Source organism: Bombus vancouverensis, chromosome 15, assembly GCF_051014615.1.
Source record: "Bombus vancouverensis nearcticus chromosome 15, iyBomVanc1_principal, whole genome shotgun sequence".
Lineage (NCBI taxonomy): Eukaryota > Metazoa > Arthropoda > Insecta > Hymenoptera > Apidae > Bombus > Bombus vancouverensis.
Genome location: NC_134925.1, coordinates 1,548,768 through 1,563,601, shown reverse-complemented (window position 1 = coordinate 1,563,601; position 14,834 = coordinate 1,548,768). Strand labels below are relative to the sequence as shown.

Below are 14,834 nucleotides of genomic sequence, written 5' to 3'. Positions count from 1 at the left end.
CGTCTTCTCCTCAAGCTTTCACTCGATCCTCGCGAAACGATCCTTGCGAAGAATCTCTTTCTCGCGTGTTAATTCAAATATAAATATACTTATTCAATTTTCTTTTCGATTAGTTAAGAGGTTCTATATGAACGATATGTGTTTAAGGATTCAAATAAATATTATAAATAAATTACAAGGTAGGTAGAACGTCAATTCGAGCGTCGACGTGAACCCTGTTCCGCCCCCGATCCTCCATTCAGAGGAACACCGAACCAGCCGACGCGTTTTCGACGACTGCACCACGTTGCCCTCGTTCTCCCCGAGTCACGGCAAAGCTCTCATTTGTCCAGAAGCTTTTTTCTTCTTCGCTTTCCCCACCAGTCGCTTCGCGTCTTTCCCCTACTATTTCCTTGCTCCAGGGTGGAAGCTGACGGAGGGTATTTCGATAGCGCTCTTCGTGACCTTTTCGAACGTCATTCATCCAATCTCTAATTGATTTTCCCGTATATTTCAAATTTTTGAACATTTACCTAATTTCCAGTCCAATTTAATTTGTATTTAATTTAGATGAATAATATAGTAACCGAGATAAACTTTTCAAAGTCTCCTCATTCTTAATTTCACGGTATGGAATTCTTTTTCTTTGTGAAATTGCAGGGAATTGAGATGAAGTAGAGGAAGATCGTACTGGCAATGAGCGATAAGTCTGTCCATAACGGAAGAATTCACTTAAACGCTTCGAGAGGTACGGACAGAGAAAGGTACAGAGGTATGTTTTGTGAAAATACGGATCAATTTGGAATTTGATCAGCTATTAGCGTCTAAAAAATATGAGGCAGTTTGATGTAATATATGTTCAGACCTTCAGCTTGGCCGACGAATACCGCCAGCTGTATTTTTCGAGTTCTTTGTCTTCGTCTCCTCGCGTTTTGCATATCCGCCGGAACTAGCGGTGTACTTTTTTCAGTTTTATCTGTCGTTGAGCCTTGGATTACTACTCTTTTCTCTTCAAAGAGAAATCGTTCCGAAACGACAAAAGAATACATTTTGAGTCTTTTAATTATTATTTTTTCTTTTGCTATTACGTCAGTGTAACGAAGAACAAAATGTTTGAGTAGAATTATTCCTTTATTTGTTTCATTGCTGCTAAAAAAAAAATGATGCGATTAATTATAGAAAAGTTGTGATTTTCAGTGTAACTTCTTGAAAGTACGTTTCCGAGATCATTTTGAAGAATTATATTTAGCAAATGTGCATGTCAATGAAATTCTGTTTGTTTTTGTATACCGGTCCCCAGGAACCGTACTTGTCGTTCTTGTTCGCCGACTGTTGTTGGGATTGTTGCTGATGCTCTGACGATGCATTTTTATCTTTCCTACATGTGCAAAGTTAAAAGAAAAAATGAAAAGTTATTAGCTGTTTAGATATGAATAGTATTCATAAAATATAATAATATAATAATATAATATTAAAAGACTAAAAAATGTAAATTGCAAACATACTTAACATCCTCGAAAGGTCCTTTGATGGTAGTATCATTGATATTAGCGTACACCATTTTAATCCTTTTGCCTCTCCTCGAATATAATTATACTCTTTTCTTCCGCCTCTTTCTATCGGTTTAACCCAATCAAAACCAATATGTCGATCGATTTTCCAGATCTATCAGATAACGTTCTCACCGCCAATAGTAGAGTATTTTCTTCTTTTTCTACTTACGAAAACAATGATTAATTCGTAATAATTGGGCCTGATTTAAGTTTTCTTATGTTTTTTCAGCTTTTTAGTTATAGAGGATACTTACTTTATGGCACGTGATGCAAATGAACCAGAACTAGCAGTTCTAAACGATTTCCAACATTAGCACGTCGACTCCCCTTGCGAGTTCGAAGATTTTTAGCGAGCCTGCATAAATATATATAATATATAAAAATATAATAACAATTCATAGCTACAAAACCCTTTATAATCTTCCTTTTACACTATTATTGGTTTAACCTTCAAACTATTATTTAATATTTTAAAATACAGGTCTAGAAAGTTATTTATGGTCGTGTGAAGGAAATGCAAATATTTTCGAAATTTTTCCCGTCCATCTTACATTAGTAGTTTTGTATCATACATCGCTAAATTACCGTAGCACTACGATTATCGAAACATTGATTGATAGAACGATCAACTGTACTGTAGTTTTCAACATTTTTCCATTAAGTCTCTGATAAAGTATATAAATAAAGGGATTTCCCTCGTATTATGTATCTTTTCCTACACTTTTCTCTTGATACAAGTTTTATACACTGGTAGTTCTAGTATTAGAAGCTAACATACAGTAACAAGGTTTTACTGTACACAATAAATTTATTTGACGCGGTTTTTGGTATCAAAATGGCACACTAGGATCGAAGTGCAAGTAGAAAACCTGTTTTCGTATTTCTGCACTTACCTAACACTGGGTAAGAACGTTGGGGAGTTGCCTTGACAGTCCAAGACTTTGCACCTCATCGACACATAGGTGTTCTCGATTGCCACGAGATACTATTGTGATTCCCGTTGATTCCAACTTTCCTCGCATCCACTCGGACCGATAATTATTCGCTCTTTTTGTTCTTTCTCTAATGAGCTGAATGAGCAAGGAATTTTTAAATAGACGTAAACTCGAGGTCGCTAGAAAGACTGCAGGTTCTCTGGCGATTCTGTCGCCTCTTACATAGCCTGCGAGTGTCCCCTTCTTCGCATATTCAGCTTTGATATCGAGTGGGGATTGATCTTGATTCCTTCGAACCATCAATGACAGAATTTTTAATAGATCGGTATTTTACATTACCAGTAAGCTTGTTGATAATGTGCATGAATTAATGGAGATCAAATTACTATTCATACAGGAAAAACTGTGAAAAATTTCCTGAGTTATACGCGACCGTGAATCAGACGTATGATATCTTTAACTTTTAGATGACGTCATTATTTTTTAAGAAAAAATACCTAAATTTTATGAAAATGATATTTTATCGCATAATGTAGGACAAATTCAAGAAAGTACGTTTGAAGCATACAGTTTTAAGGTGATAATTCTTTTTGATCGTAGAAGTATTATTATTCGTATTATTATAAATATGGAACTATTATCATTCGTCTTAAAACAAATCGCACGTTGCTCTTGGAGCTAAAAAGATTCGATGGACGAGGCCTCGTAGCTGCTGAACTAACTTTAGGCTGAAGAACGGGATACGTTACTGATTGTAAAGTGCCGCTAGTCGTTTTCTCGTAAATCAACGTATTGATCAGCGCATCGATCTTTTTCAGGCCAAAGTTAATCCTTCGATGAAGGTGTTCTCAAAGAATAAATTTAATTACGGAAAATTCTTCTAATTCTTCCAGTTAATGATTAACTACCGCTGTGCAATTTAGAAATAGAATCATCGTCAACACGCATTTCGACGACATAAATTATACATTCAGGGAAAAATAAAAAATAACGCAAACAATTTGCATCTACATAAAAACTAGAATCTGATGCAACATCGATCCTTGGTGTCATCATATTGTTGATTCGAAACCACCGAAACTTTTCGAAAGCAAATATCAATGAGAAAAAGCTTGGAAATTTCGGGTGTTTTCGCTTTGAGTAGATTTTTAATAATATGTAAATACGAGCTGTGATTAATAAATATCTTTCTAACAGATCTTAGGGAAGGAATCGTTAACGCGTGTCTGAAATCGACGAAGTATCAAACCTACTTTCTGATCACGTTCTGATTTAATAATGTTAAATTAATTTATCAAGTATATCTTAACGGTAATAAAAATTCCATTTTATATATAGATGTGTTATTTACAGCAAATATACAATTTATACGACATAAGTAGGATATTTTTTACTCTATATATAATAATCCTATTTTCTGAATGTGAACAATGTATAAATTTTGTTAAAATTAAAATTATTCTTATTTTACATAATCTATCTAGCTTCCACTACGCTAGGTTGTTTTCCTGGATTCAAATTAATCAAACGATTTGAATTTTCTACTAGTTCGGTAATGCTGACTCTACCGCGTTGTCTGACAAATTTTGCCACAGCTTCCAGCTCCTCCTGAGATATGTAAATAAATTTCCCTCTATCGTCGATAACTCCAGTCAAATTTTCATGCGCCTGCAGATCCTGAATTCTTTCTACTACGCTTGATGTTTTTAAACCAAAGCGTGCTGCCAAATCTTCTAGAATTACTACTTTGTTTTGCTTAATGTATAGAACAAATTCTTCTAATAAATTTTCTTCGTCTTCTTTGTCATCCTGATCATAGCCCTCTTCTTCTACGCTAAATGCTTCTTTCATTTTTAAATATTCTTCGTATTCTCTCTTTTCTTTCTCCTCTCTGGCTTTCCTTTCTGCCTCCTCTTGTCTTAATTCTTCTGCCCTCTCTTTTTCAGATTGTTTATCTCTTTCTTCTTGAAGAAGTTGTTCTCTTTTCTTACGTTCTTCTCTTTCTCTTTCAATAACTTCTCTTTGTGCCCTTTTCTCTGATTTAGCTGCCAACTTGGCCCTTTTCTTTGCACCCATTTTGAAATCAGGCATGGCTGGCTTCTCATCTGCTTCGTCGTTAGCTTCGTTTCCAGATCCATCGTCATCTTCCTCAATTTGCTGACTGGCAGTCGCTTGCATACGACGTCTAGCAATTCTTTGACCCGCTGCTCGCCTTATTGGTCTACCTTGTGCAACTCTTTCGGCTACATTTGCTTGTTTTTTCTTTGCTATAACATTCGTAAAACAAACATTCGACGGTTTTTCGAAATATCAAACATTCAAGGGATCTAAGTAACTGATTTAAGTACCAGTTTCTATCAAACGCAAGGAAAGATTAATTCAATGTTCATGAAAATTGTCAAAACATCTGTTTCAAAACAAACAAACAAATAGGTTAGGGATGTATTTGGTTATCTTACAGAAGATACTCTAATAATAACACAAAAAATATTTTGCATAGAAACATACCTGATTTTTTACTGGAAAATACCGTAATACCGATAATCAATGCAATAATTAAAACAGCGAAAGAAGCTAACAACGTAACGTCCATTTTTTGTTTCTGTTATTTTCCTAGGTGAGTTTAGTTTCCGATTATCGAGAAAGTAGATATCGATAATGCTCACTAGCGCCACGTACGTGAACTTCACTGTTGTTTTCGAAGGTGACGTGTGCTTCATTCTGTATCACATAGAATTTTATTCGTAATTTAAGCTCCGCCGTGCTACTAAAAGCACTGCATATCAAAAATCATGTTAAGACACAGTGGTATATTCTTTATATTCTTATGCGTTTTCGAATATGGTACTGGACTTTATTTTCACATCGCCGAGACTGAAAGAAAGTGTTTCATCGAGGAAATTCCAGATGAAACGACCGTTTTAGGTACGTGAAATGTATGTTAATAAAGTGAATTATTTTTACAGTTAATAATTCGATTTCTCTGTGACTCTCATTGAAACTTTTCATTTTTTTTCCTATAGTACATTACAAAGTTGAGTTATATGATCCGAGAACTGGTGGATTTGCTCCGAGCAGTGTCGGGATGGGAATGCACGTGGAAGTTAGGGATCCAGATGATAAAATGATTCTCTCCAGAGTGTATAGTTCAGAGGGAAGAATTTCATTTACTTCTCATACGCCTGGTGAACATGTGATTTGTTTGTACTCTAATAGCAGTTCTTGGTTCAGTGGTGCTCAACTGGTAACATATCTAATTGTAAACAAAATAATAATTGTTTATAGCGTTTGACGTAACTAAATTCATTTTATTATATAGAGAGTACACTTGGACATTCAAGTTGGAGAACATACTATCGATTATGCCAATACAGCTCAGAAGGAAAAGTTCACCGAGTTGCAGTTGAGGATACGTCAGCTTCTCGATCAAGTGGAACAAATAACAAAGGAACAAAATTACCAAAGGGTATTTATCTTACGTTTAGCTCCGAATTGCTTTGCTTAGGATTTGAACTATGTCCTTATATTATGTATTTGCAGTATCGTGAAGAACGTTTCAGACAAACATCTGAAAGTACACACCGTCGGGTATTCTGGTGGTCCCTCGCCCAATCTGTTATTTTATTGATCATGGGTGCATGGCAAATCAGACATTTGAAGAGTTTCTTCGAAGCAAAGAAACTAGTATAAGATTGAAATTAACAATTCCAGAAAATGTTAGTCATCCGAGGAACATTTTTTTATCATCATGGGAAATCTCCGTTGTAATATATTTAAAAAAAAAAGAAAAATGAGGAAAAACCGGTTTTAACGTAAAGAGATTCGTTTTCAATTATTTGTATTTATCGTACATAATCAGTTTAAACGCGCATACACTTATTTTGTGGTAAACATTTGTGAAATTTATTCTTAAACGGAATGAAAAGCTGTGTATGAATTTTCATTGGAATAAAATATTCATTTTACAAAAAATCTCTGTTTATTTTTCCTTCTCTTGTAACACTATGAAATACAAATTACTGTAATATAACTAGGCTAACGAGTCTAAAAATGTTAGTAAAACAGTTGACAGTTTCAAAAAGTATAACTTTTAGATATCTATGTAAATGAATAATTGGTAAGAACTAATTCATGAAACCATTGTAACACTCGCGATATTAGATACATAATGGTATTCTAATAAAACAAACTAGTCTCGTTTCTCGACACTTCTGCACCGAAAACAGAGAGAAAATTCCCTCCCTATCGAAAGCATAGAAGCAACCGTACAAAAAATTGAGTCATGAAAAATCAACATGGAAGGTAGAAAGTTTTTCTTTCTGTGCATGCGTGGTATGCTATGAATATCGACACTCTATACATTTCGGATAAGCCATGTACTGCCATCTATCCTCGCATACTCTAAGTTGCTGTTCCTTACATCTTCAATAGATGGCAGTACGTGACTCGTCCGACACTCGTTCACGTACAATTTACAGTTTAATTTGTTCACTAATATTTTATTTATATTCGGAATGTAAACAAAGAAAAATTTTCGATTGATTTTTCGTTCTTCCGCCTGTTTGCTTTGGTCTTCAAAATCTATCTATATTTCCGATGTAATTTTTCAAAGTTCACAAATGACTAGGAAGAAAAATTGGAGGGGGAAGAGTTAAGGAGCGTTCGGCCGATCAATATTATTGTCAATATTAAAAGTTTTCGACATTATGGCACGTAAGAGATCCTCTAGACGATCAACATAATATTGTCAATACAACGTTGAGAAGCTTAAATATTGACAGTGATATCGACTGTCTGCACGCTTCTTTCAAGGTAAATGATCAAATAGTTGAATTACCTTTACACGGTAATTTACATTAATTTGTACAAGTTTGATGTTTTACCAACTAAGAATAAATACAATTTAATTTTCTTTTTTCGTAACTAACAAGATTTTTAAGAGAAATTGCTTATTCCCTTCGGTATTCGACTTGCATTCTCCTTTCTTTAACCTCGTTTCCACGTAAAACTCGCATTGTTATGCCGCGTATAGGCCGATGCCGGATAGAACGAGCTATAACATCCGAAACGTTAATCCATTCGGTGCGCGTCGTCTCCTTTGCGACGCCGATAAATCACAATATTCCGGAATACATTCGGAGAGGCAGAAGCCGGTGGCCCGAATTCATCGTTTTGAAAAAAAGAAGGACCAACTCGAGTTTCCGCGAGTATGTCTTTGTCGTGCCAAAAGTGTCTTCCCATGTTATCCTGAACATTTCCACTGTCTTTATCCTTTCCCTTTTCAGTTTTTCAAAGTTCCTGCTTCTCAGATCGCTGTCTTAGAAAGCAACTGGGTGACTAGTTGCTTGTTATCTCTGAATTTCATTTAGTTGCGCGGTTGCGCTGCAGATTAAAGGGGATTGCAAGATTTCAGGTTGTAGCATATCCGGTCCGGTAGAACCCGACCTGCGAAATGTTAAATATAATCGTGGCAATTATTTCAAGAATACATTAACGTGCATTAAAGTTCTTGCGATCTCTTTCTGCCTAATTAAACCGAAACGAACGATATAATTAAGACGATCATTTGAATCGTTCGTAAAGGAACGTAAAGCACAATATTAAATCTTTTTTCAACAGCACCCGTTTCATAGAAATGAGGCTGATGGAAGGAGAGTGAGAGAGTGCGTTTCGTCCCGGGACTACCGGTGGACTCGTCAGTAAGGCTATGCCCGGTAGTCCCTGCCTTAGACGTAGAGGGAGTCTCGCTAGGTGCGGTATTTCTATCAATCGCTCGTATATTCAACCCGCTAGCGAGTTAGACAGACAGACTCGTTGTCGTCGTAGCCCTCTAGTGTTGGCGGTTGGTACCCGCGGATCGCCCGGGAGGTGTTGCGCCGCGTTGATGCCTCGACCTGTCGGCGTCCTGTTGATACCGATCCGCCACAGAAATTTCTGCAAAAGGTAGAATCATCAGGGAAACGCGCAAAATTTTCACTCACGTATCTTCCTTAAACGTTTCACCAGAGAACTACGAATCGGCACGGGTTACTTAATTCGATTGAAATTAGAGAGCAGCGCAAAAAACAACCGGTATAAGACAAAGCCATATATCGGATATTTGACTGACCGGTGATTGTACTCCATTCCCTCCTAACCGACATTAATTAATTTGCACGATAAGATCATTTTATCTACATTTACTGGAACCATTTCTTCATAGTCTACGGGCCAGTAATGCTTTTCCATACTTTTTCCTACACTTTCCGCTCTTCCGGTTAAAAAAATGATAAGCAACGGGCAGGACACGTTTTGCTTTCACTTATCCGCTTTATACGCAGCCAGCGTGTTGCGTCGACTAACAAGAAACATTTTAATTTGTTCATTTTTCAGCAGAGTAAATTACTTCGTCACGTGTAATTCCTACGATACGTATCGATCGGGAACAACTTTTCTCATAGGTCGCCGGTGAACGTAAAAAAGAAGGAAAAAGAGAAAAGAAACGATATAAACACTTTCCAAAAGCGTTCGTTACGACGCGTGTAACGACCCAGAATAGTTACGTATGATCCAGTCGGTCGATTAATCCATTATCCTCCGGTTCTCGGCGATTAAAGCGTCGTTGATTGCCATATTTAAGCAAAATGCATCTATTACGCTATTAATCGGTGTTGAGGAAAAGATTCGCTTCGCTAATTGTATCCACCGACTAGTTATGGGAAAAGAAGTGGATTTTCTCACGTACGAAAAGCAATTTAAGTAATCGTGTTAATATTTGAACTACAGGCGGTTTAAAAAGCGCGTAAAGCGGCGCGTTAAAGCTTCCGCGAACCGGAAACGATGGAAAACAGCATACGATTTTTAGGGAAAACGATCGTCTTCTCGACGATTAATCAAAGCGTCTATTTAACGCGTTATGCGATAGGATTATGAAAACGTACACATTGTAGATTCAAACGTTGCTTTCGTCCTTACGAAATAATATTATACATATCGTGCTCGTAATATTTCGTTATACGTAGCAATCCTTCAAGTTATTTTACAGGAATACAAACGATTTTAATTGGTTGGAACACTTTCATGCTATAGAAATAATAATTATCGTCCAGTTAGGGAGTCGTTAATTTTTGTACACGCATTTTGTACGCGCCAATTATTGTACGATAGAGATCTAAGAAGTACGTTTAAGGATATCGTGATACGTAGTTTAACGAAAGTTTTGAAATATATTTTTCGAATAACGATGATTCTCACACAGGCAATTGATGTATATTTTATGGCAGCTAAACAACGATATTATTAGTACGTGACTGAATCGTAGCGAGTTTAAAGGCTAACGTAATTTAATTATCATCAATCCTTCCACGTCAAGCTAGTTTTGCAGAAAAACATCGGTGTAACGGATTATAGCGTGCTAGGAATCTCGCGAGACGAGAAAAATAACATAAAGTTATCTCGAATGTCGTCAATCAATGAGCGAAAGAACTCGATTTGTCACGAGATCTGGTGTAGCAGGTATCCATGTAATCTATAGAATGTTACGAAACTACGATACCGTGATAATTTCTTCCACTTGTCGTATAAATTCTAAGAGCCGATTGTTTCGAAAAATGAGCATAAAACAGACAAATATTTCATATGGTATCGTCAATGAAATTTTCCCCGGATTATAAGTAAATTTCTATAGATTGTTAATCCGCGATTCAGAGTATTCGTTTATTTTGAAACAACTCATTCGTTCAAAATTATCTTGCTATTCGAAAAATGAAATTTCGCATTTATTTTTATGGACGCGAGGTAAAAAAAAAAAAACAAAGGGAATATAAGGCGTAAAACTGGCCTGTCGAACCGAAACTCCATAGAGGAACGGAATTTCACAGCGACTCGACGCAAAGGAAAAAGCGATACGCGAAAGGACAGAGCGTGGTTGAAGGAAGAAGAGCCGCGTCGATCGCGAAGAACCCGGAAGGAACAGGTCATCTCATCTGTCTTGTGCGGTGGATTTACGCTGGTCAGGTGAGCACAGGTAAATACACCCGGTCCAGTGCACGGCTGGCCGTCGACTCGGTAGGTAGTTGGTGCTTCGGCAGACGGGGAAGAAGGATCGAGTGCGTTCAACCCGTGGATCGCGCGTGATCCACGCCGGTCGGCCTTGACACCGCGAGATCTACCCGTGGGGAAGCCATTATCGTAGCCATGTGACCGGGACGATCCTGCCGGAGGACGCTTCCTGTCGGTACGTGCACCCATACGATCCTTCTTAAGTCGTCTTCCTGCTGTTCCACTCGGCCGAGATCGGACGATCCTCGTCGGCCCGCGAAATAGTTTATTTTACGCGAACGGTGGAAGGACCGTCGAGGCGACGATCGAAATTATTCGACAGACTCGGAAAGCGGGTTACCAGGTTATCGATAGTTTACGAAGCACGATCATCGGCGAAAAGACGGGTAAAGGAACGGCCACGGGATATTTATTCCGCGAGCGATCGAGCGTGCAAACGCCGCTTGAATTTCAAATCGAGATTCGCTCGTGAGCCGACGTCTTGTTGTTGGAAAGGACGATGGCTGTTTTGACGATCGTTCAAACAGCATTTGCTAATTTTTAGGTTGAATCGATCGGTGAAGTAGAAGAGGAGTTTGTTAGGGTTTCATGAAATTCGCGTTATGGTTCTTTAAAAATCCAACCTGCTGTTTCCACGAAATCACGCTGCGCGAAAACGTGGTTCGATCAGTTTAGGCTTTACGTCGAGTGGGTGGAACGTAGTTAGGTTCTCAGTGAAAAGAATTTTCCATGTGGGCTGAATCGTTGCCTCGAAATGGCATTCGTGAAACGCAAATCACCTTAGGATCGTGAGAACGCTTCCGTAGCATTGCGAAAGGAACGAAAGCTGATCGGAGGTGGCTGCGAACTCGTGGCCGATCGACACGATCTATTCGATCGACTCGCTTCTTTCGGCGTCGATTAACAGAACGTAATCGCGCCTCATTTCGCTCTAATTATTCGCGCAAAAATAGGCTGCTTTTTTCCCCGGTATGCTCACCTGGATTACGCAAATAAATCTCGTTATCGTAAGACGATTAAGCGTTTAAAAGATTTCGTAGAGTATCAATCAGACACGGTTGAGAATGTTTGTTTAAGCGGATGTTTATAATTATAACGCACGGCGTCGTGCGCGGATCGAGTTAATATGTTTAGAGAGATTACGAGTTTTCTTGTGTGCAATTCTCGAGCTGTTTTAATGGTAGGCGATGTACATTGCGAAATATCTCAAGTACGTTTCACGCCACAGGAAGTAACCGATGCGTTGCTTTTCATGAAACCGTACAATCAGAATCTCACTTGCGAAAAATCACAGTCATCCTTGGATGTATTAATATCGCTTATAGTAGACATCCGTGCATATATATATATATGCGTATCTTTCTTTCAGCTTTACGTTGTACGATCTTCTCAGGATCTGTGATAACTTTGAAGTCTAACTCTCACGTCTTAATTATTAGAATATTTGTTTCATTAATTTGTACTTTAAATACAAAGTATCGAATATAAAAGGACGAAGAATTTTAGTAGAGATGCTGTTCACACGCAAATATACAGTGGCTATAAGAAATATTTGCACATGCCCGTATCTTCCAATGAAATGATTTTTTATCAACTTTTTGCCTTCTATCGCGATCCTTGAAATCGCGATCTGACCTTTCCTCGGAAAAGTATTTTATCTCTTGTCTTTAGAGAAAATATCATCCGCAAAACTATCCTTAAGAAATATGAAAAAAGAATAAAAAGGGACGCTCGTGGGAATCTCCAGTGAAATCTCGGCTTTTCAGCAGACGGGCGAGCGCGTAACGCGCGCACGAGTTACACGCAATTTTCGTAACGTTCGTAGTCGATCCGCAAGCGGATAATCGCCTCGAATTCCGGTGTTTCTGGCGGATACGAAATAATCGTACCGGGTAACAAGTATTGCATCGTCTCCCTATGACTGAAGCGTGGTGCAAGGGGTCAGCGATGGCACTAGTAGTACCGTTTAATCTGTTTATTCGGCGTGCTAGCTAGTTCATGCTGCATCGGCTACATGTTTAAAGGGGCATAATGTCACGGAACGCATCGAGTAATTACTTACACGCGTATGCATGTGAATCGAGAAATTTATGCGAGCAACGATTGCGAGTAACTCTGGCCAGACGTAGGATTAATATTGATTATGAGAGATTGAAATATGTGGACAATTAGAGGCTCTCGGTTGTACGCGAGCAAGGACGCGCGAAATTTGATTGATGAACTCGGTTTCGAAAACATATTATTCTGGCGTTGTATTGCTCCAATGGCTAAGAAATATTGCGATAAAATTGAAAATGCAGGATTATTGGAACAAGAAATGGAAATCAGCATCTGGTGAGAGTAAGCGGGTATATAATTAAAAATAGATTTTGCACGTAAATTGTACGAGTATACGTCGGAAGGTAACGTGCATAATGGAATTCAATCAGCAATGCGATATTTTAGTCTGAAATATGATAATTCAGTGATAATTACTACAAAATGACCGTTTGTTATTAACAGAATGCACCGTTAACAGAATATAATGGAAAAAAATAAAAGGCAATTGCAAAAGTACACGTACATGGGCATAAAGAGGCGTAAAGTCGTGTTTGAAACAGTTAAATTAGTATTGAACGATCAGACAATGACTCCGTCGAATGTACAAGACGTCAAAAGCAAAAGTCCCTAACGTTCGAGTTGTGTGAACATCCCACGATCAGTCACAAGTGTCATTTACATTTACGATAGGAGCAGTTTCTCATTAATCATGCTGTCACACATGAAACGGTCTCCTGTTCTCAATTTCAGACTCCCGTTTCCCGCAAAATCAGCTGCGACCATCGAAAATTACGTAATTTTGTACTCGATTGCAAGGTATCGTTACGTAAAGGGGAAACACAGCGAATCATTCGTGAAAAAGTACCATCGGCCGTGAACAATCGCTCACAGCAACTTGCTACTTTGCTCTCCACCTCCACTTTGCTTCGGTTCGGTTACATTCGCTATCACTGTAGAGTATTGCCCGTCTCTGACAGCTAGGTTAGTAAATAAAAAAATGAAATCTACAGCTATGTGTAGATAGAAGTTCGTTATGCAATTAAAAGATCATCAAAATACCTTGCTTATCGAAACATGTGCGTTATTGCGTACATAGACGAATGTATTAACAGGAAAATGCTTGCAAAATATCGTATAGATTGTTTGTAAAAGAATATCAGCAAAGCCTTACGGTAGAATACAAATTCACAGTTGGATTAGGCGCGTACAGTAGAATATGAAGTCACAGTGGAATAAGGACTCTGGTATTCATCACGCGCAGTTGATCTTCGACATTCTACACTTAACGCGCAGCGGAAGTTTTTACAAGTTTCATATTCTTCGGACGAATAAATGTATCTAACGACTTGGTTGTTAGTATTTTTAAAGATATAAATTTAAACCGAGATTAAAGAAGGTCTATCATTTTTAATATTCAACAGGTCTTTCGTTGTTTTGATTAAACGCATTGTCGAACTTGTTAACAGCGTTATGACCGTTCCGAAGTCGAGCAACGCTCGAATAACTGGCGGAACTAGCCTGAGAATTAATTGCAACGCGTAACCAGTTCTGCGGTGCGTTAAGAACCGCTTTAGCAGACGCATTCCTCGCGAAAGGCCACGTGTGCGCGCTGCATTTTTTCAGTCATGGGATCTGAGACTGGTGGCGGTTAAACGAATGGTGTTAGCGTACTGGTAACCATCGCATAACGTGTTACGTTTGTAGCTCGGTTCCTGCTTAATGTCGTACATCGTGAAACCATGTTACGCGGGAACACGGTTTCATGTAAATTACATGTAAATGGAAATTGTATCGTAGAAATATACACTGTATTATTTGTATCATTGTATCTTAGACAAAGATGATGATCACGGGGGAAATAAAGGATAACTGCAACAGCTGACAGACGTTTTCTATAGCGGACTTTAGAATAAATAGTACAATAATAAATAATAGTAATAATAAAAAAAACAAATAGCAATGTATACGCACCGAGTACAATAAAATGGATCCTACTCATAATTAGCGACTCGCAAGTTGAACAACGGATAAGTGAAAAAACTCTCTCTTCGTTTGGCGCTTCACTCGCAGAACGGAAACACGAAATAGTTTGGAACTTTTGCCAGAACGTTTCGTTTGGCTCGTATGGATCATATCCTGAATACTAAAGGAGCGTTGCACGTTTGTAGCGTAGTAAAAATCGTTGAATAAAACTGCTCGAGATATATTCGTGCGAACATTTTTTTAGACGAGTAATCGAGATTCGCTCGTTTTATCGCGATAGAAAAATGTGGTATACATGTATTAG

The 14,834-nt window shown here is 38.1% G+C and overlaps 3 protein-coding genes across 3 annotated transcripts in view; 2 read left to right on the top strand and 1 right to left on the bottom strand.

Annotated features, from left to right (window-relative positions):
- Positions 1 to 1,786: 1,786 nt before the first annotated feature.
- Positions 1,787 to 5,132, bottom strand: Ddrgk1 (DDRGK domain containing 1). The gene is made up of 3 exons (XM_033347437.2): positions 4,976 to 5,132; positions 2,426 to 4,734; positions 1,787 to 1,887 (listed from the first exon to the last, which is right to left on the bottom strand). The coding sequence occupies exons 1-2, from the start codon at positions 5,058 to 5,060 to the stop codon at positions 3,944 to 3,946; spliced, it is 876 nt and encodes a 291-aa protein (XP_033203328.1). The 5' UTR covers positions 5,061 to 5,132; the 3' UTR covers positions 1,787 to 1,887; positions 2,426 to 3,943.
- An 11-nt stretch (positions 5,133 to 5,143) lies between these two features.
- Positions 5,144 to 6,439, top strand: eca (transmembrane p24 trafficking protein eclair). Its single transcript, XM_033347441.2, has 4 exons — positions 5,144 to 5,392; positions 5,491 to 5,711; positions 5,787 to 5,933; positions 6,008 to 6,439. Exons 1-4 carry the CDS (start codon positions 5,260 to 5,262, stop codon positions 6,155 to 6,157), a joined length of 651 nt encoding a protein of 216 aa, XP_033203332.1. The 5' UTR covers positions 5,144 to 5,259; the 3' UTR covers positions 6,158 to 6,439.
- Positions 6,440 to 10,557: 4,118 nt separating this feature from the next.
- Cad89D (cadherin 89D) overlaps positions 10,558 to 14,834 on the top strand; it is a 53,064-nt gene continuing 48,787 nt past the window's right edge. Inside the window, exon 1 of the mRNA XM_076624592.1 lies at positions 10,558 to 10,682. The gene's annotated coding sequence lies outside the window, so the exon portion shown is untranslated. The remainder of the gene's footprint in view (positions 10,683 to 14,834) is intronic.

Bases quoted from the DNA above. Each gene is read 5' to 3' on its own strand.
- Ddrgk1 (XM_033347437.2), bottom strand. From the start codon at position 5,060: ATGGACGTTACGTTGTTAGCTTCTTTCGCTGTTTTAATTATTGCATTG. The intron at 4,735-4,975 runs GTATGTTTCTAT...CGAATGTTATAG, and splicing joins ATTTTCCAGTAAAAAATCAG to CAAAGAAAAAACAAGCAAAT.
- eca (XM_033347441.2), top strand. From the start codon at position 5,260: ATGTTAAGACACAGTGGTATATTCTTTATATTCTTATGCGTTTTCGAA. The intron at 5,393-5,490 runs GTACGTGAAATG...TTTTTCCTATAG, and splicing joins AGATGAAACGACCGTTTTAG to TACATTACAAAGTTGAGTTA. The intron at 5,934-6,007 runs GTATTTATCTTA...ATGTATTTGCAG, and splicing joins AGGAACAAAATTACCAAAGG to TATCGTGAAGAACGTTTCAG.